The following is a 27,001-nucleotide window of genomic DNA, read 5'->3' as shown; positions in this document are numbered from 1 at the left end:
ACAGAAAATAAATAAATAAATAAATTATAACCTTAAGCAACTTATGTTTTCCCTTTCATGTAGAATTAACCTCATGAGGTTTTAAAGGTTTCATTCTGGAGGATCCTTAGGCATTTTTTTTTATTTCATCCCTTGCTTCATATATTGATTGTACTATAATTCATCATTATCCCAGTTTGTCTCAGAGGTTTGAAATATTTCGAAATCATAGACAACTTTAATCTCTGAGTGGAATTTAAAACGTTTACTTTCGTTTAAAGTCGTTACTGCCACCTAGTGGCAGAAAGCAAAAGAAGCAACTATTCTAAAGATTCCTTAAATATGAATTCAGAAAAAAAGCAAAATAGTTACCACTATTATACTGTCTAATTATTTTTAAGCTAAGCAGTTTAAAGTACTGTTCAGATTTTAGAGTTACTTAAACAAATCTCTTCTGTCCAGATTGAATGGTGGATATTGAATATTTGGTCTACAGTTCAAATCTGTTCATTGTGGGAACTTCATTAAGCAAGTACAAGTAAAAAGAAGGTAAAATAAAAAGTAGCCTACATCAGACAGTGATGTAGGCTCAGACACTCTTAAAAATACATAGTATAACTATAACTTTAATATAATCAGAGGTGGGTAGGATAGAACTACTTCAACTTCATAAAAGTAAAAAGTAGCCATTTGAAATTAGAGTAAAAAAGTATTTGGTAAAAAGGCTACTTAGGTACTGAGTAACTGATCAAAAAATTAATCAATCAATATTTGAAAATTGTCTGATCAGAAAGCTCAAAATATGAAATTATGTGAAAAATTTTATATTTTTAAAAGACCAAAATGAAAATAATTTATATGAATAACTTCATTACAAAATATGCCAAAAGGAACATTTTTCCAAATCAATTTCTTTTATTGAAAGAAACTGATCTGGAAATTTTTCTTTTGCCATATTTTGTTATCTTTTGTTACATACAATAACGTTATCCTAAAATGACAAAATTTCCATTTAATTTTATATTTTGGTCTGCCTGATTATGTAATTTTTAAATATTAAATTATTTAAAAATGCAAAATAGTTTGCTACTCTTACTTGAGTAATTTCTTTGGACGGCTACTTTTTACGTTTACTCGAGTACAAATATGTTGAAGTAGTGCTAATCTTACTTGAGTGTTTGAGTACTCTGCTCATCTCTGTTCATAATAAAATTGCTCAAGTAAAAGTAAAAAGATACAGCGTAGTAAAAATACTAATAAAAGTAAAAACAATTCAAAAAAGTTACTCCATTAAGTGTAAGCACTTATTACCAAAGTCTAAATATACTATAATATAATAACTGATCGTAGATCAGATTTTGTCCGATGACCTTTGGCTGCCGTCGTTCTGAATGAACTGATCTCAGATCAGCCCTCCCTGTCTTCCAGTTCGGTGTGACTCCTCCCCTTCTCCAGCTCCGCTCTGTCGTCTGTGGATGACGCTAAGCTAATGGCCGCTGGTGCTGCACGGTGCGGGCTCATTTATTTTCTCCGCCGCAGCGGCTGAAGTTAAACCGTGAACAAACTGACCGTAGGCCGTTACTCCGGTATCAGTGGGAGGGGGCCGTCGGTATCGCTGCAGAGCCGTCAGTAAAGAGCTCCGGGTCGGCAAGGTGAATGGAAAAAAAATGCTGTTAGTTAGCCGTTAGCCTTTAGCTTAGCTTCAGTGATGCTACATTGTCAACTCAAAGATGGCGAGCGTTGCGCGGCTAAACCGAGACAAAGTTCGTAACTAAGTCGTTAAGCTCGACCGGTTTCATGTTTCTAGCCGTGGAAGAAGTTCGCGGTTCGGCCAGGGCATTTTGGGCTCGATTAGCCTTCTCTCTGTTCGTCGCCAGGTTCTGGGCCTAAGCTAGCTTGACCAGCAGCTATTGTAAGTGTTACCGCTTGTTTTCGCTGCAAGAGATAATGTGTAGCATTCACAGCAGTAAAAATGTTTGATTCGGTAAATTAGGAGGTCCATGTGAGGGTCGAGGTGGTAAACCAGATTCGGTCAATCTGAGCTGGTAAGCCGGGAGCTGTCCTTCATGAAGCTCATCTTTGTATTTGCTGTATCTTTCCAAAAAAGACGTTTTTTTCCCCTCATGTATGACGTAATCAGATTGAAAACAAACGCTGCACTCATTTATAAAGCTCCAAATTTAGTTGTTTTTTTTTGTAGCTTAGCCATGGCTTGTTTTTATATAAAAATGTTAAATTAGAGCAAGTTATGAAACACTGATCAGCCATAACATAATTACTATCTGATGCTTATTACAGAATGTTCCACAGATTTTCAATATTATCAATGAAATTGGGTTTCAAGGCGATCCACTGCGTTCAGGAAGGTTCCATGTATCATCCACAGAAATGTTGTGGTCCATATTGTTTTATCTCTGAGTGGAAGATGCACATGCAGGACTCAGAGTTGTCATGCTCTTTCTTTGGGTTCAACATTTAAAACATTTAAGGTTTTTCATAATCTTAAATGGTATGAAACAAACTATTTGTTGGCACAGTTTTGTTTTATCAGAACCAGCAGGGCTTTTTTTTTTCCTTTTTTGTGTGCTTTTTAGGTTCTGACAGGTGGAAGATGGAAACTTCCCAGAGATAATCTGACCAAGTCATCCTAGTATCTCAGATCTACTTTTCCATTGTTTCAAGATCAGACAGAGTGATCACTGAATTTCTGATTTACAACTTTTGTGGCCAAAACAGGCGTGTCTGTAACCAGAACCCTGAAGGTACGGTGCAGTATCTGGCACTAAGATGTTAGCAGCAGATATTTTAAATCCTGGAAGTTGTATGTTCAGCACAACATATAATATGGGTGCTTGAAATTTCTTGAATTTCAAGTGGGTGTCTTCAAGGTTTGGAAAGTGCTTGATTTCTATATAAAAGCAGTTTTTTTCTATTAAAAACATTAAAATTTATGCCTTTAATGTTTGAGTAAAAGCATCAATTTTAATAAACATTAAAATTAAACATTGTTTACAGTTTTAATCAGATAAAGATGATGAATTTTTTTTCCCTCACTGTCTGGAGTTAAATCAGACAAAAATGTATCTTCTTTTAGATTAGTTAGAAAGACCAAAATTATTTCTATTTGCTAAATGCCACAAGAAAGGTGTCGGGTGTAAGAGAGACATTTCGGGATGTAAAATAGTCACATTTTATTGTACTTTGTCATAGGATATCAATACTATCAACTATGCAAAGAGCATAGAATTAGACTGAATAGATCTGCCATTATTTATCACATTGTCACAGATACCCAATCTAGAACTTATTTCAAAATTCAGAAAAATACAGGTTAATATCGAATTGTTGCATTGGGCACATTCTCACCGATACACAATATGTATCTTCAGTATTGGGACTGATACAGATATTAATATCTGATTGGTGCATCTCTAGTTTTAAGTCAAAGTAAGGTTTGTTTTTCTGTACTAAACCTCAGATATCCGTATTGGAAATGAAAATGAAAAAAGTGGATCGGTGCGTCACTAGATGTGATGTTCTGGCTGATCGGTGTTTTTCCCTTTAGTTGCGTAGACTTTGTGAATGCATGACTCATCGATTCACGCTTTCTTCCTCCGTCAGAATCATCCGCCATGGATACGCCTGAAAGCCCCACGCAGTCCCCTCAGTCTCCAGAGGAGGAGAAGGGCCTTTCCGACAGCGAACTGCTGCGCTCTCCCGACGATGACGAGGCCGGCGGCGTCCTCTCGGACAGCGAGTTGCTCCAGGACGAGGAAAACGGAAGCCTGATTGAGGAGGAGGAGGAGGAAGAAGAGTATGAAGGGCGAGGAGGAAGATTGGACCTGGAAGACGAGGTCGTCCCTGACTTCGTCTCTGATCCAGAGGACGAGGAGCCTGTTGAGGGGTCGAGGATGGGGCTGGAGGATGAAACCATCGTGTTCATGGACGGTGATGAAGATGATCCACAAGGGCGAAGGTCGGGTGAGGAAGAGGACGGAGTTCTGGACACGCCGCAGTCTCCGGACATGGAGCCGGACCAGAGCAAGGAGCGTGCCGAGTCTGAGGAGGACGGCGGCGACGAAGGGTACGGCGGCTACAGGGAGGAAGCCTCAGCAGAGCGGGATGAAGATAAAACCAAGGCTGAGGAAGAGGAGGAGGAGGAAGAGGAGGAACTGCGAAGAGCTGAAGAGAGGAGAGCAGTTCTGGTGAGGGAGATGAAGGAGGATTCGGCCTCCGTTTCCCGGGAGCTGGACGAACACGAACTGGACTATGATGAGGAAGTCCCGGAAGAACCGGTTCCTGCTCAGGATGAAGAGGAGGATGAGGAGGACGCGAAGGCGGAGGGAGGAGAGGAGGATGAGGAGGCAAGCGAAGAGAAGAACAATAAGAAAAGGGAGAAGAAGCCGATTCTTCCTCCTTCTCCAGCTAACGACGAGTCCAAGAGGCCGGAAAGCTCCAAAGGGACAGAGAGACTCCGGAGAGATTCGTTCAGAGATCGGAAGAAAGACGAAGACGATGGAGAGATCGACGAAGGAGAGATCGATGTGAGTGATTGTAGTTCGTTTGCTTCTGCCTGCTGAAGGGCCAGAACTCTGGATTACAGATTACTAGAGTAGGAAAGTAACTAGTTACATAAACTTGAGTAACTTTTTGGGAAAATATTTACTTTTCTTAATAATATTACTACACTGCACATTTTACTTTTATTTGAGTAATTTTATTATGAAGTATCTCTACTCTTGAGTAAAATTTCTGGATTTTCTACCCACTGACTGAAAAACATGTTTTAACCAGAACTTCACTAAACACCTGCAGTTCTTTAAATAGGTTTTATGTTGACAGAAATTGATTTAGAAACATGTTTTTTTTTTTTTTTTGCCTGATTTAGTAATTATTTATATTCATTCTTTAAATGTATGTCCTTTAAAAATGTCTATATTTCCACATCATTTTATATTTTATTTATGGATGGAACGATAAGAAAATTTGGGTCAATAGCTGATATTAATATTGCTGCTATGGTCAATAACCGATATTTATCAGTAATATATCTTACTGCCATTTCAAAATGTTTGGGGGGAAAAACCCAACCAGTTGATGTAGTAAATACTCTTATTTGATTACAATTTTTGGGTTCTCTGTAGATTATAGATAGAAGACAGCTGTTTGTAAGCGAAAAACATATTCAATCCAAGTTCTTCCCAGAGATGCACTAATGAAATCGCTGCAGATTTTTCTCCAAGTTCATAGCTTGAGAATCAATTAATCAAGTTTATTTGTGTTGCACACTTCAGCAACAAGGCAGTTCAAAGTGCTTTACATCATAAAAACACCAAAATACAAAGTCATGAAACGCACAGCAAGCCAGTGAATGTTAAATTTAGCTAAATGCACATCAAAATGCTGGTTAATGTTTCATTTATTATGTCTCAAAGCAACTCTAAACAGCTGGGTGTTTAGAGTAGTTTTAAAGGAACTCAGTGTTTCAGCTGTTTAGGAGTTTTATTGAAGTTTGTTACAGATTTGAGGTGCATAGAAGCTGAATGATGTTTCTCCATGTTTGGTTGATTCAACAACAGCACATCTTTAATGCATTAATGTTGGCAGTAGTAGCACAATCACAGGTGTGTAGCGGATAAAGGCTGCATTTTTTCTGCTTTGTAAATGGGTCTTTATCTAGTTAGTTTATTTATTTCTCGGTTAAATTTAAAACTGATGTATATAACTTTTATTAAAAAAAAAAAAACGTTTTTAACATATTTCTTGAAACTGTCACCAACATAATAAAGTTGGTCGATTGGATGAATTTATCGATCGTCAATAGCCTGAGCTTTTCACCTATAATTTTTTTTGCCTTTGAGTTATTTTCTTAAATTAGAAAAGCTTGGTTGAAACCAGGACTGAATCACGACATGTCAGACAATACCGATTAATTATTGATTTCAGATATTTTTTGCTTTAAATATCTGATAAACTGCCAAACTGGTGGCGTGATCTTTCCTCTTTCATCCACAGTCTCCACTCCATACCGCTAATTTAAGCAGTTAAGATACAGTAGCAAAACCTGAAACTGCTCTTACTCAAGAAGTTGTTGCTAGGTAACCAAAGAATGAGTAAGTTGCTAGGTAACCAAAGAGAAAGTGAGTTGAAGCCACCAACATTGTTTGGCAGCTAAAGAAAGAAAATGTCTTCTAGTTCCAGTGTTAAATGTTCATTTGAGTTTGAAGTTTATTGATCCTTTAGAATGTTTTCTTGCATTGTATTACTTAAAATTGGTTTCAAAACAATATAATCATTGCGGTGAGGAAACTTTACTGAAAGGAGAAGCTATGGATTCACAGATGCATCAACATTTCACCGGTCTCTGAACCCAGAAGCGTCGTTTTGCCTTTGTGGCTTGATCTGATGTATGGGAGGATGGTTTGAAGCTCTGATAAAAGTAATTTATGTGCTCAGAATTGATCCTCTTGTTCTTGTTGCAGGACGATGACCTGGAAGAAGGAGAGGTCAAAGATCCGTCTGACAGGAAGATCAGGCCACGCCCCATCTGCAGGTTCTTTATTAAAGGTCAGATACTGTAAAGCTCATTTATTTATCTATTTATTTAGAAAACATCTTTGTTTACAATACAATGAAAAACAAAGGAACAGTAGATGAAATATGAAAAAGTATGCCAAGAGTGTGGGCCTCTACAGTAAATACATATTACATAATATTCACTAACCTACAACATTCATATGTGTTTACAGCTTTTCTGTTTGTATTCTTGGGAATAGCTGATAAAAATAGTTTAATTTCCTTAACAAAATCTGTAAAAAAAAAAAAAAAATAGGATGAAATGATGAAAATTTACATTTGTGAATATGAAGTTTGCCAAATATAGCGCTGGAAAAAATGAAGATCAGTTTCTCTGATTTTACTTTTTATATGTTTTACTAAAATGAACATTTTTGTTTTATTCTATGAACTAAAGACAGCATGTCTCTGAAATTCCAAGCAAAAATTTTGTATTTATTTGCAGAAAATGAGAAATTGTCAAAATAACTAAAAAGATGCAGTGCTTTCAGACCTCAAATAATGCAAAGAAAATAAGTTCATATTCATTTAGGAACACCAATACTAATGTTTAACTCAGGAAGGGTTCAGAAATCAATATTTGGTGGAATAACCAGGAGGTTTTCAATGGGGTTCAGTGGGCTCTTCATTTTTCCAGAGCTGTAAGCTCAGGTCGTGGTGGGTGCATGAGTTGTTGTCCAGCAGAGGGAGCCGTTGAGCCGCAGAAATCGGTTATTTGATCAGATCTGGATTCCTGCCTTCACATCTGTAACTCAGTGATATCTGAGCTGCATTTTAATCTGATCTACTCAACAAATATAAATGTAAAACTTTGACAAATGTTTGGCAAAAATTCCATCCAGGGTTCCTAAGCAGAAATGTAGAAAAACTAAAATTTACTGAAACTTGAAACTGAAACTAATAAAATGCTGGAAACTGATGGTCACACTTCAGTCTACCTAAATGTAGAAATAATTCACTTCCTGACCTGTAGGAGTGCTCTAACACCAACATAAATGGTTTTCTTTTCAGTGTTGATTTATCTTACAGTTTAAAAATGACACATAAACCATAAACTTGTTAATATGTGGCAGGAAAATGTAACTTTATATTAGAAAACGGCTGAAGAAAAGACATGGATTGTGGCTTTTACATTAACAACAAGTTTGAATATCAAAAAGCTAATAGTTAAATCTAAAATGCTACTTTTTGCACAATGTTTTTTATGCTACAAATCTGCTTAATTCAAATATTTCAAACATGAATTTGCAGAGCTTTGCAATTGAAGGATTCTCTGGAGACACCGATGCGAACATTTAGAGCCAATATCAGATGTTAATATTTTCAGTAAGCTTGATAACCCTCTGGAAAATTTGTACTGTTAATAAAACCAGACATACTTCTGGAAGAGGGTACAAAATTTATATTTTTTCCTACAGTAGCTGCTGTTTCTTGTACTTTGTGTGTAAAGAGTAAACTGGGTGTAAAGCACAACTCCTGCAGTTTAAGAATAAATAAAAAATCTACAAGTACATCTCAAAAACATTAAATATAATGAAAAGATTCAACATTTTGTTCATTTCCAAAAGTGAAACTTCTAAATTACATAGATCCATTTGTAGGTTGTCTGTGAGTGTAGCGAATCTTCACATTCTGACTCCTCTCCTCATGAAACTCCCTCAAATTCTTGAATGGATTTGGCTTGACCCCACCGTTTTTCCTTCCACTCAACTTTCCGTGAATATCCACTGACTTTTTAAAAAATATTGTGATTTTCTCAAGCACTCAACTGAATCTTCATTATCAATCAATCAAGTTTATTTGTAAAACACATTTCAGCAACAAAGCAGTTCAAAGTGCTTTAAATTATGAAAACATAAAAATATCAAACACATTGTTAAAATTATCAATATACACCAAATATGTTGATCAATGTTCCATTTATTATGGTTCAAAAGCAACCCTGAACAGGTGGGCTTTTGATTTAAAAGGACTCAGTGTTTCGCCTCTTAATCTGTAATCCATGATCATCAAGGTTAAAAGGATTTTCTAATTTAATTTAGCTGCATTTTTGTATGAATTCTGATTAACCAGGAATGCCGTCATGTTTTCTTCAGGAAACTGTACGTGGGGAATGAACTGCAGGTTCATCCACCCAGGAGTCAACGACAAGGGCAACTACTCTCTCATCACCAAGCCAGACCCTTTTTCTCCGAACGGTGCACCCCCTGGTGGACCGCTGCCTCTTCTGCCCAACAACCCCTGGGTGAGTAACTCGACATCAGGGCTGTCCATAGTGCCAACAAAATAGAAAACGACAGATGATAAAAAAAAACAACTCTGTTAACAAAATGAACCCCGGAGTTGAAGGTACTATTAGTTTAGTGTACTGCAGCAGAGGGGAAAACAACGCAGAAAAACAAAGACTAACTCCTTCCTTTTTTCTCGCTCTGTTTCAACTGTTCTACACGCAGGCTTGTTGCCATAGCAACTGACTGACAACAGCGGTATCGGTGTATCAGGATTGAACACAGAAAAACACTTAAACATTTCCCACACTAGGAACAGAACATTCAGTCAGTTACAGTTTTATGTGTTCAGGTTTGATGATTATTAATTATTGACCGAGTGGCAGAGTTCATGTGTGGGTCGCCTTTTCCCCCCGTTTTTTTTTTTTTTTTTTTTTTAGCTGAACTGAAACGCACCAAATTCTGCAGCACATCTACATGCTCCGATTGTCAAAGTCAAGCTAGCATAACCAACCCACTTCCCTGTCTCTCGCTGTTTTGTTTTAATTCAAACTTTTTTCCAACCTTTATATGTAATTGTCGCAGTGTTGATAATTACTAGCAAAGCACTGCGCCCCTTTTTCTTTTATACATCAGACACACATTTAAGATTTAGTACGTTATGTTGACTTCTTGACAGCTAACACCAATGCTAGTCACTGTCAGGAGCAGCTTTTTGCATGTGTGATGTTAAAGCACACATTAAACAAATGTGTCTATACATATTTTTTTGAGCTGCATAAAACAAAAAAAAAATGTTTTCTTGCATTTTTAGTTGAATAGCAGTATCTAAAATTGGCCGTTTGGACACCTCTAGTCCACATGAATATGAGCAGGAAGGTTGTGGTTGCTTATCAATTAAGGGATTGATCGCTGGGATTCCCTATCCGGAAAGGTTGACGGTAGTTTTCCGTGTTGCAGGCTGCTCCTGTGGTGGAGGAAGTCCCTCCTCCGCCGCCCCCGGTGGAGCCTCCCGTGGAGAGCGCCTGGGAGAGAGGTCTCAGGCACGCCAAAGAGGTAAACGCTGCCACTGTGTTTCATGCAAATCAGCCCCAGTTTGTGCCACAAGTTTATGTAAACTTGAATCAATGGATTGTTTACTCAATAGATCGTGCAACACCAAATGGAAGGATGTGCAAATTCTTAGCTGTGCTCTCACCTTTTCCATTTTTCAATTTTGAATGTGTTTCCCTTTTCCGTGAATCTCCAAATTATAAAAAAAAATATTTTAGTGTCTGACTTTGTTTTGTAGAGGTTTCTTTTAGCAAGTGGGAAAATATTGAAATATGGCTGTAGTAATTGTTTACTATGTTGCTTAGAAACACCCAGGCGTCCTTAAAAACATAACATTTATTTAAATAAATTCAACTTGAAACGTGTTAATCATAGGTCTCAAATGTTGGACTATTTAATCTACTATTTTCTTTTATATGTTAGGGCTGAAATGAATAATTATGATTAATTGTTAAAATTATACTCAACCAATTTATTAATGGATTAAGACTTAAAAAAAGGCAATTTTGTTCAAAAACAACATGTATCATGTAGCACTGAAAATATATACTTTTTTTCAGTTAAGATAGAGAAAACAAAATCTAAAGTGGCAGATTTAACTTCACCTGGCTCAAATTGTGTAAAAAGGATAATATGCAATTATTCATTAAGTAATCCAAAAAATAATACACATTAACTCTACTTTTTATTGCTGTGAAGTCGAACAGAAAACTTTTCACATACTGATGTTAGAAGGTTTTTTGGGATCCACAAATAAACAAGAAAACGCAAACGTTATGTTGTTGCATTTTAGGGAATATATATTTATTTTCTGACTTAAAATAAAAGATTTAATTGTTTGCATCTTTTAATGTATTTCTAATACAGTATAAAAAAGACTTAACTGAAAACTGCACAATGTGCCCATTTCTTTTATCTGATTAATCATCAGAATAATCACTAGCTAAAGTAATTGTTAGTTGCAGAGCTACATTAATTAAACATTTTGTCTGATCTTAAGTTTAATCCAATATGACACTAAAAAGGCATTAAAAAGTCTTAAATCAGACTTACTGAAACCTGTAGATTTCCTGTTACACAAATAAAAACACAAATAATCTTTTTCTGTTAAGCAACAAAGACTTGTTGGATTGAAACTAATGAATCAGTTCCTTCTGCATGACCTCAGAGTTTTCACACCCATATTATCGCCATACCTGGACGAACAGGTGTCACCGTATCTCACACAGGTGTCTGTGTTTGCATTTCTGGCAGGTGCTGAAGAAGGCCACCATTAGAAAGGAGCAGGAGCCCGACTTCGAGGAGAAGCGCTTCAACGTGACGATCGGCGAGGACGAGAGAGAGTTCGACAAAGAGAACGAGTTCTTCAGAGAGCGCAGCTACCGGATCATCCGAGAGTACGGCCGGCTCACGCTCAGCGCTTCAGGCCCGGTTCAGCCTCCGGCAGCACATAACACACACGTCTCGATGCGCGTTCTGTTGATCAGTGCACACGTCAGCAACTTTAAACTCCAAAAACCGACAGCAACAGTTTATTGAGAGAGGAACAAAAGATAAGAACAGTTCTGATTTTAAAGAGGAACGTCTGCTATCTAATCCAATGGGTCAGGTCATATATACAAAATATTCGGTATTTATTAAGTTCTAATGTTTTAAATGTTTTTTTTATTCACCAATTATTGTTTATACAACAAACATTACAGACTAACAAAAAGAAAAACAGGGCGTGTTAATCTACAAAATCACAGAATAAGAACAAATAACAGCAACAAAAATAAATACATCAACCAAACAAAACAAGCAAGGAGGTCAAAGAGGTCTTCATAAATAAAGGGTGTACTTTCTTTTTCCAATGACTGCTACAGATAATGGAGACTTTAATCAGCTCATTTGGACAGGAGTTTCTGAGTTTAAACTTTACTTATTCATCTGTTCTCATATTTCCAATCCAAAAATATCCCGAAACAAATAGAAAGTAAAACACAATGTTCCCTTCAATGCAGAAATACTTAAATTAAATATACTCACATGATTCCTTTATTTCTTTCAGGGAAATGGACTTCAGAGAACCGGTATACGGGTAAGTTTAAATCATCCTCAGAAACATTAGTCTGTTGCTTTACTTCGTTAAAACCCTCATTAACTTCCAGAAAGTCAGACATTTTTAAGAGTTTTTTTCCCAAAAGTCCTCAATAAGCAACGGTTAGGATTTAGGATGGATTACATCTACTGTACATGATATAAAAATGACCTTTTAACCCTTCGTGGATCGATAGGCAGCAACATTTGCTTCTCTAAGGTCATTACTGGTAGAAATGCACCGACGTGAACATCCGATATTAATATTGCAGGTTTGCAATAACCGATATTTATCAATATCTTATGCATTTTCCTACATTTCTACACTGAAAAACCAACCACGTTTTACTGCTCCAGTTAATAAAAATGCAACATGACCAACTTCTACCGCTTCCCGTCCAGAAAAGCAAACAGCAACAAGATGGAAATAATTTTTTATTTTTTTATTTTGACTCAGGTTTACTTATTGGACCGACGCTGATATGTGACAAATGACTAACATCAGACGATACCAACGGTGATACCAATATATCTCATATTTATGTATTAATATAAATCGGTATATTAAGGAGACAGGATTAGAAAAAATGTCTTCAGTCAGAGGCTTCTTCAAATTTGCTGTAACACAGACTGCTACAGCAGATCTTTCCTGCCAACAGACATCACCATCTACAACAACTGTTTGAAGAATTTGAATTAATGAGTTAAAACAAAATTTAATTTTCCTTTGGGATCAATAAAGTATTTTTACGCTTAAATGATTAATCAATTATTTAAATAATCATCAACTAATTTAGTAATAGATTAACTGGAGTATACAGACTCTAAAAAAGGCTATTTTGTAAAAGAACAACACGGTCAGGGCAAGTGACATTTCTAGCTTTATCTGGTTCAAATTCTGTAAAAATGTAATCGCGTGTTGACATTAAAAGCATTTTTTAAGCTGTAGATCCATCCTTTGCTACAAATGATCAAACGCTAAACAAATGCTGTTGCACTTTTTTTTATTTAAAAAAAATGTATCTCTTTGTTTTTATTGCATTTCAAATGTACAAAATAAGTTTAAGCGGTTAAAATTAAAAATCTGTAGACTCTGTAGCTAATTTTTTTTTAATATCCAATTAATCGTCTGGATAATTGATTACTAAAATTGCAAAAGGTTTCAGCCGCAGATGTGCCCTGCATCTCTGCAGTGCTCGCAAACAACTACATTCTCCAGAGCAACAAACTTTCAAAATGGCTGCCTTTACATAGTACCTGTGATCAACAGAAACCTTTCTATCAAAAGTCTGTTGATTTCTTTTTTTTTAGTAGAAATTATTTCATGATACTTTAAGATATTAAGGAGGAATTATATATTTAAAAATTTTTATGGAGACATTTTGAAAGCATCATCCAGTTTCTGAATGTTGTTTCTGTCCGCAGTGAGCCATATGTTGACCCGTACTACGACTACGAAATGGAGGCCTTGTGGAGGGGGGGGCAGTATGAAAACTTCAGGGTTCAGTACACAGAAGCTCCTCTACCATACCACTTCGCCGTGAGTATCGCCACTCAACGTTTCTCTGCGTAAATCAAGGCTTATCCAGCCACGGCATCTGTTTGTTTATTCCACCGATGACAAAACAGGCGTGTCCAGTTTATTAATTGAGTCAATGAATACATGGTTGATGAATGCGGAAAATGTACAAGGAAGTCTCACGTTGTTATCCGACACTGCTTCCAGGTTTCGTTACAGGCAGGGTTTAGCTCCTCTTCCTATTCAGCAGGATGCAAACCTTCCAGCTGAAACCCTGATTCACAGATGAGCGTTTAATTACCTACAAAATGTATTTTTACAGTGGTTTTAGTCACCTGCTTCTTCTTCATGTTTGTTTTCATCTTCTTACAGTTGCTCTGCTAAAGGAATTAAGATCAATAAATGTTAAATATAAATATCATATATTTATATATTTGATCCAGCTAAAAACAAAAAAAAGACGAGAGAGAATGACAGCATGCAAGCTAACATTAGCTTTTTAACTAATTTTAACTCAAAAACTAAGGTCATCTTACTGAATTAAGTTAATATTCCTCAACATACAGCAACTTAATAATATTAGCTTTTAAGCTAAAATTAGCTTTTCAGATAATTTAGACTCAAAAGTCAAAGTTTACTTACTGAATAATAAATTTTATTTGTAAGAAAATAAAATATATTGCCTGTTTAACATAAAAACAGACACAACATTGAATTTACTGAGTTAATCTACCAATACAATGGTAACATTTAAGCTAATATTAGCTTTTTAGCTAATTTTGACTCAAAAGGTAAAGTTACTGAATGGATTAAGTTAATGTTACCTAAAATATTCATGTTCCGTCCAAATGACCTTAACCAGAGTAAGTAAATGTAATGGTAAATTTTAAGCTAAGATTAGCTTTTTAGCTTATTATGATTAAAAAGCCAGAATAAACTTAATCTTTCCAGGATGCTAATGCTACTCCTCACGATGGTGTAAATCACTGGAACATATTTGTCTGTTTCTACCATTTCTGCAGGAGCGTGACCGTGAGCGTGACCTCCGGGAGCGGCACCGAGACCGGGAGCGGGAGAGAGATCACCGCGAGAGGGAGCGGCGGCAGCAGCGGGAGAGGGAAAGAGAGCGGGAACGCGAGAAGGAGAGGATTCGACGGAAAGAGGAGTGGGAGCGAGACCGGTTGAAACGCAACGAGAAGGAGAAGCCGAGGATGCGTCCTCCTCGCGACGCCCGGGAGAAGAAAGAGGAGGACAAACTGAAGCCGCGCTCCCCACTCGGCCCGCCGCCAAAGTAAGGACTTTCCCCCTAATGAGATAAAAAAAAAATCAAAAAATGATACAATGTACCAATCTGTTACACATTCAGAGTTATTATTACCAGCTGTTAAATCATCATTGGCCTCAGTATAAAATATTCCTGCCTTGTGACTGTTATGTCATCTTAGTCATCTTCCTTTCATTTGGTGTTTTGCTGGGTTCCTAAAATGAGAAGGACAGATTAAATCTGATTTTCAGTCCCATAGTTTTACAGATAAGTAATAATAATATCACATTTTATTTGCAATTATAATGGACAGAAATAAATAAATGAGGTTTATTAAAAACCTCATTTATTCACCAACAGCACATGCAGTGACAGTAATACTGGTTAGACAGCGTTAACTGTCTAACCAGTTAATACTGTCTGCAGTGTTTTACCCGTCTATTTATCCCAGATATTGGCCATGTGACAGGAAACTTGAAAGTATAACAAGGTAATTTTATGTTTTTGAGCAACACTATTTGCAAATCTTAAACACCAACTATAAAGTCTTAAAAAAGCCACACACAAAAAATGCCATGAAAGTTAATATACATGTTTTGCACTTTGTTTAAATCCTAATTAAGTAATCAGCCAGTGAATCTTAAAACAAGCTGTGATGTGGACCACATTTAAAAGAACAATATATTAAAAGAATAGTAAATATTTTTAAAAGATATAGAATAAATATATGATGAAATGAACAAAGAAGAAATGTGTATTTAAGAATGCATTTAAGGAATATATGGAATATATTTTATGCTTAACTCAAATTTTACAGTCACGTTTTTAGAGCACAGGAGTCAAACTCCAGTCCTGGAGGGTCACTGCCTGCAACTTTTAGATGCGTCTCTGCTGCACCACTCCTGAATAGAATAATTAGGTTATTAGCAAGGCTCTGGAGAACCGATCTACACAAGTAGGAGGCAATTAAGCCATTCAGTCCAGTGTTTTGTACCTGTGGCACATCTAAAATCTGCAGGACCCTTGAGGACTGGAGTTTGACACCCCTGTTTTAGAGGTTTGCGTTGAATTTGATTGAACTGTGAGGCTTTAATTCTTGACGTTTACGTTGGTTCAGTTTTCTCCTAAAACAAGCCTGAACAGCGTGTTTGTACTTTGAGTGAAAAGCCGCCACTGAGGGAAACGCTGCCTGTTGTTATTCCAGTTATGTGTTGAGTTATCAGATTGATGAGAATTTCTCCAGGTCTGTCTGGATGATTAAAGCTTCTCTCTTTCATGTGTGGATTAGATGTGATGAATCATTTCCTGTTTATGTTCAGAGCAGATCACTGAAGTTTCACTGCAGGTTGTTGCTTTGCAGCATTGTTACCACTTTTTCATGTTCAGTCAGCGTGACTAACAAGTCGTTACTCCCAAGTGTGTGAAATAACTGAGGATGAAACTAACAGGAGGTGTAACCCACAGGCTAGACCAGGTGTGTCAAACATGTGGCACATGGGCCACTTATTGCCCTCTGAATGACTTTGTGCGGCCCCGACTCCAACTTGAGAGCTGTAAATATTTTGCCACAACAGGCAGCTCATAAGGATTTTTGAAAGGCGACGCATAGCAGAAATGAGATCCTTTTTCAATAAGATGTGTATATATATATTTTTTTTCTTTTAATTTTGGCAGGTATTTTTTATTTGCAGTTTTGTTTTCCTATTCTCTAACATTCCTGGATAAACCTATCGTCACAAATGTTTTGGCCAGATGGCTTCTAAAGACAAATCCATTATTTATACAGATTATGGTAATTTTTATTTTACAAGGAATAAAAACATGACATTTAAAATTGGAATATTTTATCAGACCATTAAGAAAAAACATATTTAATGCACAATGTGGGCTTAATAAGTTAATTTAATACCTGCTCAAAGGTTATTTTCAAACTTTACTTTTAGCCTAACAAACAGGCCTCAGGTGTAAACACATTATAATTGACTATTTGACTCTAACATGAATTACACATCAAATAACAACAAAAAGTCAAACTACTTTATTTCTTGAATTAAAATATCAAATGTTTCCTTTGAAAAAACATTTTCGAGGCCCATTGAAAACGTATAACTTAACAATTTCAACCCATAGGTTGTTAAAAAGTCTTATAAAGTCGGACAGGTTGCTCCAAACGTGGCCCAAATCACCAACCCGTCTCTACCGTGTTTGTGCTAATATGCTGTTTGAGTTCCGTTAAAAGCTTTTCAAGGAAAAGTGACTCTCATTCAACAGGTTCCAGAAGTTGTTTACTTTTCTGACGATAGAATCGCTCTTCTGACTTAAAGTCAAAGGATTAAAGACTCAAGGACCAAAACAGTGCCTCATTGTGTTTGTATGCGTAGATCTGATTCTGATATTGTGCAACATTCCCAAGTTTCCCGTCAGTGTAAAAAAGCCCAAAAACAATGATGACGACGGTCCTTCAACAGCTGTAGTCGCACGTGAGCCGACGCCCGCTTTGTGACGTAAAGACGGGTTTTTGAAATTGCTGCGATTGTTCTGTCTTAGTCGCATACAGAGAAATGCAAAACAACAAAAAAAAGATTGTTTAAGTGTTTTCTCATACTGCCTGGGTCAGGTCAATGCTTGTGCAAAATTCAGCTTATAAACGCGACATCTTCTCATTCCCACGGTTATTATTTTTAACTAAAATCAACGAAATAAAAACTGAAATTGAGAAAATATTTTTAACTGAAATGAATGAAAGCGGTAATTAATCGGGAAAAATTATAACTATCTGCAACTGTATTATACTTTTACAAAACTAAAACATATTGAAATTATAAATATGATCTTTCGTTTTCATGTTTATGAATCTATTGATCAGCTTTTCAGACGGATGTGAAATAGATTTTTTTAAACACAAACAATTTATGTCAGATGTCGCAAATTATAAAAGTCCAGAAAAATGACAGCAGCACCAGTTGGGAGAAAACTCCAGTCAGTTGGTTCTACACATACAGTACTTTCACTTTTTTTAATTCTGCACCTAAAAATTAACCAAAGTTTGAAAAATCAAAGCAAAACCTTACCAAGTAATTTTGGTCTAGTTTCTGGTGCAAATATCCTAATACAGTTGACATGAGATAAAACTAACTTACAAATAACTTCAGCAAGACATTTGTTTTAAGTCAATAATTCCTTAATATTGATGAAAAAGTTCTAATTATGCATTATTTCACTTAAGATGAGGCATTTTTCCCAAGTCAAATAATCTATCAATAGAATGAGAACTTTTTCATCAATATACTATGTCTTGCTAAAAAGTTACTTATAAGTTTGTTTTGTCTTATTTTAAGTGTGTTAAGATTTTTACGGAAATACTTGGCAAAATGTTGTGTTTTTGCAGCGTTCACTAATAAAAACTAAAAAACTTTTTAATAACTAAAACAAAACCTAGCAGATACTCTAAAAACTAACCAAATTAGTCAAAAGTCAAAACAAAATTAAAGTGTAGTGCAACCCCGCTTTCTTCCACATATTTTTCTACGAGTCCCGTCAGGATCTTTTAATAGTCTTCAAACATTGCATTATATTACGCTGCGTGGTTTTATGCCTCCTGCTTCCTTCCTGTCTTCACTCCTTCTTGAAAAGGAAACGGGAATAGATAAGGATCTAAAAATATCTCCAGTGTTGTGTTTCTATTTTTAGCTGTGACACGCCGACTTCTTTGCTCTTGCATCATGTCTGTGAACTCAGTCACTCCAGGCTATGAATGTACACGATTGCGCCGGCTTGCATGCAAAGTGACCAGTTACTCATTATGGTGATGTAACTTTAGGTGTGTTCTGGTTGTACAGTTTACATAGTTGATTTATTCAGGAATCGCAACGTAAGCGAAACTTTTCTGAGCTTCTTTAGCACCAGACGGTGTTATTTAGCAGGAATATCCCCTCGGTTCATTTGCAGTTCATTTCCTCCTGCAAATATTTATTTTAGACACTTGAGGAGAAGAGCTCCTGGCTCTTGATGCTATATTTGGAAAATTAAATGCCGATAGCGCAAGCAGGAAAATTCCGGTCACTTTTGTCCCGTAACTGGTGGGTTGCAGGTCCAAACCCCCGCACCATCTGTCTCTGTCGTTTGTTGTCAGAGGGACAAGATTGGCAGTTCAAAGTGTTTCAGGTGGGCCAAAGCCGTCAAGTCAAATGTTGGCCTGTGGCAATCAGAGGTGGGCAGAGTATCCAGAAACTACTCAAGTAAGAGTAGAACTACTTCAACATTTTTATTCAAGTAAAACGTAGCCATCCAAAAATTACTCAGGAGTAAAATGTCTACTCAAGTACTGAGTAGCTGATCAAATTATCAATATTTTAAAATTACATCATCAAACAGACCAAAATATAAAGTGGGAAATTTGGTATTTTAACGACAAAACTGACAATAAGTCATATTGTTACAACCCCACCCTAAAATCCCTAAAGTAAATCCTGGCACTGGGCTTTAACATAAAACTAAAAAGTCATCCGAACAGTTGAGTAACAAAAGTATAATTTATTTTACAATCCAGATAAAAACAACTACTACAGGAGAAAAGAAAACACAGGGGAGCTTAAGACTTCAGGGTCTCCAAGGCCAAAATAATAAACAAAACACCCCCTTATAACTATAAAATAAAGCAACCACTTGCTAAAGGAGAACTAAAGGAAAATACAAAACCTAAATTCCCTTACTAACCAAAAACAGGAGAAAACAGGTTATAACAAAAATGGCAGAGCTTCCACCTCAAAGTTGCTCACAGCAAACTTAAGACAGTTCACACACACAGCTCTCAAGCAGAGTCACAGCTCATGGCCCAGGTCAAACAAAAGGAGAGGCTCTGGCATCTCCAGCTTGCTGCTTATATATGGCAGCTGACGAGCCCCAGCACTCTTCACCTGCAGCAATCAGGCAGAGCTGAAACAGAAAACACAGAGCTCTCTCAAAAAAAGAGAGCCCCTAGAGGTCAGTGACCGTAACAATATAAGTAACAAAAAATAACAAAATCAGGCAAAATAAAGTTTTTCACATCAGTTTCTTTCAATGAAAAAACTTTCAACAGAAACTGCAGGTTTGTGTCTGGTGAATTTTAAAACATGTTTGTTTTTCATTCAGTGGGTAGAAAATCCAGAAGTTTTACTCAAGTAAGAGTAAAAATACTTCATAATAACATTACTCAAGTAAAATGTACAGTGTAGTAAAGACACTCCTAAAAGTACTTTTTTTTTCAGAAAAGTTACTCAGGTAAATGTAATTAGTTACTATCCAACTCTGGTTGCAATAAGCAAAGCATCAATTAATTGTAAGGTACATTTTAACTCAATCATTTCTACTTACATGACTTTAGTTTTTCCCTTTTCACTCTTTCGACCAAAACCTTGACGATTAAGGTCTTCAGTCGGTGCTTCGGTCTCAACCAGTCTTAAAGGACGATTTAGTTTATTCAATTTTATTTGCTGCTTCTGTTGTTTTTATTTCTTTTGGATATTTGAAATGTCTTCCAGTTTCAGTGTTGAATATTGTTTACAATTTAAAGTTTATCAATCTTTACATTATTATGCCATTACCATTATATTTCCTGAAAATGATCTCAAAACAATATTATCATTTATCGCAATAACTTTATCGTCCAGTAAAATTATGACACGTCTAGTCAAATATACTTGCAGGTAAAAAAATTCAAAACTACAACAAAATGAGTATTTGTTTTTTTCAGTGCTCAACAATAAACTATGCATACAATAATTACAATTAAACAAGTAAGGAAGTCAGTTTTGTAGGAAAGAGAAGCTTAAAACATTGTAAATCCATAAATAAGAGTTTTTCATGTTACTAAGAGAAAAACATCCAGTTTGCAAATTAAGTTAATAAACTCATGAAGTTTCTTAACTTCATGAAGTTCATAAAAATGGCTCTCAAATACTTTGAATTTGGATTGTGGATTTGATTTAGAATTGGTTTTGTCCTTTAGTTGTCTGAAATTCAATAAAACTATTGATCTATAGATCGATGGACAGATCTAAATGTATATATGTGATCCATATATATTGCTGCACTAAAATGTGTTTTTCTCATTTATGATTTAAATGAAGTTGGAAAAAAGTAAATATTATTTTGTCAGATATTCCAGGGAATAACTGAAAATGTACTTAATTGTGGTATATCATGATGTATATCGCTATCGTGATATAAAATAATCCATATTGTGATATGTTTTTTCCTTGCCACCCAGCACTAACCTGTACTATTAAAAAGCAGAGTACAGCCCCTTGCAGTGTGACGTCATGTGCATAAGATTCCTCCCCGCAGCAAAAAGCTGCTCCCTGATGATGCTAGCATTGGTTTTAGCTGTTAAATTATCAACAAAATCTTAAATGTACGCCTGATATATGAAAGAAAAAGGGATGCAGTCCTTTGCTACTAATTGTAAACATTACGACAAGTAGATAAAGTCAGGAAAAAGTTTTAAGAAAAAAATAGTGATGGCGAGGGAGGTGGGTCAGTTATGTTAGCTTGACTTTGACACTGTAACATTTAGATGTGCTGTGGAATTTTGTGTTTCGGTTGAGATAAAAAATAAAAGATAACCTAAACACTGACTTAGACAGATCAGTAAGGCAGGTGTTTAAATTAGCTAATCAACCACAGATATGTTAACTTGGCTAATAGCAGTGGCTAATCTACCAGAGCGATCACTTAATAATCACAAAATAAGCATCAAGCCTAAAATCATAACAGACTGAATGTTCTGTTTGTTTTGGAAATATCCAAGTGATTTTTTTTATCATCTTGTGCGCAAAGTTTCCAGACGTAAACAATTACATGCAAGGGGTTTATAGTCCCCTTGCATTGACAATAACATTGTCTCAAGGCATTTTCCAAAAAATCTAAAGTAATTTCAATTTAATTGCACAAACATTCCAATTAATCTTGGTTATTATCTTGATAATTTCCCAGCTGACTTTAATTCTTCCTTCCAGTCCTGCACTCTCTACAGTTGTGGACGACTGTAATATTTTAGCACAAATTAATACTCTTTTGCCTTCACTCTTTATTTCCTTTATCTAAATCTGTTTCAGTGTTTCTGCATCTATGATTCAATAAAAATCATCTGAGTACAAACTGAACCACCCGCTCACTTTCTATGGCACAATCATTATTCCATTATTGCAAAATGTTCTGCATTGAGTAACCCAAGAGTGTGAATCAGTTTGCAGAGGACAAACCTGGAGGTGTGCGTAAAAAACAAACAGGAATAAAGTGGCCGCTTCACTGAGCACGTGCAAACACATAGGTGTGTTGGCCTTTGTTTGTGCCCTTCGCTTTCCAACCGTTTCACAGGTTGGAAACTTCATGCTTTTAGCAGGAAGCAGCTTTTATTTACAACACTCTGTGATCATCTTCAAAAAATAAAAAACTTTCTGAGTTTGAGTACATAAATTGTTTCTGTGAAACCTATAAATATGTAGAGAAATGAGCTGCAGTTTTACTTTTTCTTTCTGTTGATATTTGAATTTAATTAAAAACAACAATGGTGTGTAAAATTCCCTCACTATTTGGACACATCTGACCTTTTACAGCAAGTGGCTCTGATTTTCCCCGTTTGGCTCAGATTTGCTAAATCAGGTCATTTAGGTCAGCCTGCATAGATAATCATCAAGAGGTAGTTTCACTCTAGCCTCTGTGTTATTATTCACTCAAATCCTTTAATCTCTGAAATCCTCTTTTGTAATCAGTGGTTAAACTAAAGTTGTTGATCTGCTGTTCGATATGACTAAACAGAAACAAACAAAAAAACCTTTTGTATTTTTCATTAAGGGTGAGAAATGGGAAATGATGGAAGCTGCTGAGACTGAAAACCTCCTACTTTTGATGTTTTTGGACCAGATTGCAGCTTTTTTTTTAATGGGCATTTCTTTTGTCATATCTTTATTAGATCTAATTTTTAAAAACATTTTTTAAAGTGAGCTATTAATCTAGAATGTATAACGCTTTTACCTACAGAAACAAGGGCTGTGCAACCGGACTCAAATATAAATTCTCCAGTTTTTCATTCCAAATCCAATTTTTGATCTTGATCTGTTTTCTCTTTCTTTCCTAAAAATGACAGAAGCTATTTTAAAAAATGTTTTTTATTTAAATCAATCGTTTTCTAAGTTGTATGATAGAGTATTTATGCCAAGCTACAATTTTTTTTTTGTTTAATTATGAGAATACAGTTATTGGCAGAATAAATATGCATGCAGGTCTACTAGAAAAATGTACTAAAATTATGAGCAAAAAATTCTTAATGGGGAAAAAAAACTTGGATAGACTTTAGTTCAGTTCAAATGGCTGATATCACTCTGAACTATGAAAACCCAAGGAATGCATTGGTGAAAAAAGATCCAGATTTCTAAAAATTAAGTCTTTGATTCGATTAATCGCCCAATCTTTGCATAAATTACATAATCCTCCCAACAATATCATAAAATATCAGAATACTATGATCAATTCTGTCCAACATTGCTAAAAATTTGAATAAATTAAAAGGAAAATGTTGAAAGTTGGTTGACATTCAGGATTTTAAAAAATGATCTGAAAACTATTGTTTTTCAAATTACACTTTGAGATTAACTGCCAAAATCACAAAGTCATTAAAGACGGCACACAGTCAACCACTGAGAGAACCAGAAGCAAACGTTTTGATGAGTGACATCATTGATGCACGTCAGACATGTTGGTCAGTGTTTCTTTAACTTAACGGACTTTACTAGCTGCTCTTCTGCACAAACCAACAGATGATCCATTTTTCTCAGCAGGCTGATGGAGCCTCCCTCCAAGAAGGAGATGCTTCCCCTCATGAGGCGGCCAGACGAGTGGAAGGACCCGTGGCGACGGTCCAAATCTCCCAGGAGACGGGCCGCCATGGGCTCCCCGCCCCGAGGCCGCCGCCGCCATCGCCCCTCAGGCTCCTCCGTCTCTCTGTCCAACTCATCCAGGTAGGAACTCATCGAGTCTCATTTAGTTAATCGAGAAATATATGTGACATCTAAATAGACAGGAGGAGGACTACAGCGCAGGGCATTCTGGGTAAAAGCAACCAAAATAAACATGCTAGGTTAGTTAGCGCTAGCGGGAGAAATGACTCATGATCAGAAAAGAGAAATCCTACAATTGCTGAAATCTGACGCTACTCCATTTTTATTTAAGTTTTGTGGAGAAGGAAGTTGTGCTCAGTGTCTTCTTTAGAGGTTTTCATCTAGTTTCCTTCAGTGGGTCTTGATGCAGCGCCCCCACAGGCGAGGAGGGGAACAGATTGCTCAAAGGGTTTGATTAATTTAACACAGTGAGAAAGAGAAGCTGGAAATATAACAAATGTTGCAACTTTGGTCCCAAATCAGATGCATTTACTCAATTACAATCTAATTATCTGATTTTACTTGAGTAATCAGATTCTCAATTACTATCAGATACACCGAAAAAATGTATCATCCAGCAAAACATTTTCAGGCCTAATCAGAACATATTGTCATGGTTTTATTTTTAGTGATTAAAAACTGAGACGTTTGGGAGGGGATTCCAGCTTGACAAGTAAAAACATTTCAGCTTTCAACCATATAATTAGCCATCAGAAGCTGCGGTTTCATCGGAAGCCTTTCCAATTTTCCCTTCCCTCTTCCAAAGTACACATGCTGCGCCCCAGGGGAAAATTGAAGGAAGATGTCTTCAGGTCAGTTTCCCTGACAGCCCAAGTATATAAAAAGCATCAAGCGTTTTACTCTGATGCTTTTATGTACTAGTGATAGTGTAATTTCCACCCCAACAGTCGGAAGTTGTACTTGCTGAACAGGATTTATGGGCATTTACCTGCTCAAGATGGCTTCTGAAGAACTAATGATTTTCTTCCCAGCTAAACTTGAAAGCTGCATTTTCAGGTGACTGAAATTGAAGTTTTCTTTATTCAAACAATAGGCGCTGTGTGGCGTTTTCACAGAACAAGTTTTCCTCCAGAGGAATGCTGTCAACGCTGCACCTGGAGAGATAACGATATTCCAACAAAGTAAACATGAAAGCAACGTTTCTGCTCCTGGTTTCCGCTTACTGAAATTTACTGTTCATTTGTTCTTGTTCTGTGGAAGAAAAATAAAATAAACTGAAGAATGTTGGCCATAAAGCAATAAAAGCCGTGCTCTGCAGTGAGCGTGAATCCCACCAACGGTACATTGCTTCATTCAGATATAATTATATGGTAGATTAAAGCTAATGAGGAAGCAGATGAGGAGAAATTCATTCAACACCTAGCAATTAAGATATATTAAATTTTCCCTGGGAATTCTTTAAAGTGGTGGACAAGTTCTAGTTTTTTGTTGCATAGGAACATTTTAATGATTTAAAGCTGTATGGAAACTTTCAATATCAGTTATTTTACCAGAAAGTGAAAGCATGTTTAAACTTCGTTTGTTTAAATGCACATAAGCACAACTTATATGACTTTGCTATTATTTTTGTCCTTTATTCAACATGCAGCATGTCAAAAACTCCTCTTAGGTTTTTGTTTTTGCTTAGAAACATGGATTGTTGTTAATATTTATATAATAGAAAACAAAAACTCTGGATTTAGTGAGATTGAGGTTCATTAACTGGCCGAATGTCAACGAAAAGCTGAAACTCGTTAAATATATAAATTCATATATTTATTTTTAAAGCATGGAAATCTTCAGTTTTATTTTGTCTGACTCTATTAGCTTGTGATGTTTTTGGTAAGAATTTACCAGAATGTTGCCAATTACATTTAGCTCAAATGTATGCAGATGATGCATTCTTCTAAAAACGAGCTGCACAGCACTGGACAGATTAATTGTAATTAATCAATTATTCAAATAATAATAATCAACTAATTCAGTAATCGAATAATCGTCAACTGGAGTACGTCAACTCAAGAAAGAACACTTGCTTAAAGAACAATGCAGACAGAACTGCCAAAACTGTGCAAAAAACATACATTTTTCATTTAAGATTAAAAAAAAACCTTTATTTTCAAATATGTTTGATCCGAAACTCCTAGTGGCATCGATTTAGCTTCAACTGGTTAAAATTCTCCCTTTTTTTTATCCAGTTATTAATCAGCTAATCCAGAAATTAATCACCAGATCAGCCCTAATCTACTGATGTTGAGCTTTTCACGTTGAAATAGTTTTTATTAGCTGCAGATGCATCCTTTGCCACTAATGTCCAAGCAGACGCTAAAGGAATGCTATGTTGATGCGTCTTAGGCAAAAAAAAAAAATCTTTATTTTCTGTTTTAAAAAAGGAATTTGAATGATTATTAGCATTTATTAATTTTAATTCTGTACAAAATAGGCTTAAGTGATGAAAAATCTGCACAATGTGCCAGTTTTATGATTATTCATCAGAATAAGCGATTACTAAATTATTAGCTGCAGCACTAGTGTAAAATTAATAACTGAGTTCAGAGTTCTCACTTAGATTTTAAAGAGGACGTATTATAAAAATTTCACATTTTGCACGTTTTGTACTTCTGTGTGGGTTTCTACCACAGACCCCACACATGCTGGACACAGACTGCTCAGACTTTTATTTTCAGGTCAGTGCTGCAGAGCAATGTTTGAAAAACAGACACCGTTTGTTCCCTCAGGCTGTCTCTCTGTGATGCATACGCACCAGTCAGGGTCCAGATCAATTTCATGCATTCTTGCACTAATTCAACCGTGCCTTCCTCTTTTGTTAAAACTCTATGTATACACGGCATTTAGAAAATATTCACAGCACTTCACTTTTTCCACATTTTGTGTTCCATCCTTATTCCAAATTCAGTGTTTCTATCGGGTAGTAAAATAAATGAGCTCTCATTAATGTTGGTAGTAAAAGGTAAACAGAATTTGACTTGGTTGTACATTTTTCATCATCCCTTCAATATATTTTGACTTTTTTATTGATGATGACGTTTTGTTTTAAGTTCATTTAACTATAAAATCTGTGTAAGTGTTGATGAAGTCGATTGGTTCTGCTGTAAGATCTGCTGTTGAGACGCGAGTCATTAAGTCTCACCTTGACTCAATGACCAGAAATTCAGAGATTGGCTTAAGCCGGTCCTTGGGGAATCAACGAGAAGCGTTTTATAGTCTTTTGAAAAAAGTCTATAAATTTGACCTGAAACAGTGTGACACCAATCACACCAAGCATCCACCATTTACCAGCAGCGCTGAGCTAAAACAAACAAATATTATATTGGGGTATGAACGTATGAAAACAATTATTTATTGAACAATATTTATAAAATGT

General features: G+C 36.0%; 1 protein-coding gene across 5 annotated transcripts in view; it reads left to right on the top strand.

Moving 5' to 3' along the window:
* The first annotated feature begins 1,436 nt into the window (after nt 1-1,436).
* zc3h18 (zinc finger CCCH-type containing 18) overlaps nt 1,437-27,001 on the top strand; it is a 45,667-nt gene continuing 20,102 nt past the window's right edge. For 2 of the 5 annotated variants that reach the window (XM_088006148.1, XM_014993252.2), the window contains exons 1-10: nt 1,437-1,891; nt 3,601-4,523; nt 6,462-6,546; nt 8,652-8,800; nt 9,744-9,839; nt 11,091-11,233; nt 11,887-11,916; nt 13,341-13,455; nt 14,457-14,725; nt 23,515-23,697. In XM_088006148.1, coding sequence (XP_087862274.1) covers nt 3,612-4,523; nt 6,462-6,546; nt 8,652-8,800; nt 9,744-9,839; nt 11,091-11,233; nt 11,887-11,916; nt 13,341-13,455; nt 14,457-14,725; nt 23,515-23,697 — 1,982 coding nt within the window. In that variant the 5' untranslated portion in view covers nt 1,437-1,891; nt 3,601-3,611. Of the gene's footprint in view, nt 1,892-1,972; nt 2,025-3,600; nt 4,524-6,461; nt 6,547-8,651; nt 8,801-9,743; nt 9,840-11,090; nt 11,234-11,886; nt 11,917-13,340; nt 13,456-14,456; nt 14,726-23,514; nt 23,698-27,001 lie in introns of all 5 variants that reach the window. The other 3 variants (XM_088006147.1, XM_014993251.2, XM_088006149.1) reach the window with 3 other exon arrangements.

This window comes from Poecilia mexicana, unplaced genomic scaffold (genome assembly GCF_051168715.1).
Source record: "Poecilia mexicana isolate PSO_F unplaced genomic scaffold, ASM5116871v1 scaffold_6, whole genome shotgun sequence".
Lineage (NCBI taxonomy): Eukaryota > Metazoa > Chordata > Actinopteri > Cyprinodontiformes > Poeciliidae > Poecilia > Poecilia mexicana.
Note: the sequence above shows the minus strand (reverse complement) of the source record. Positions and strands in the feature narration are given on the sequence as shown.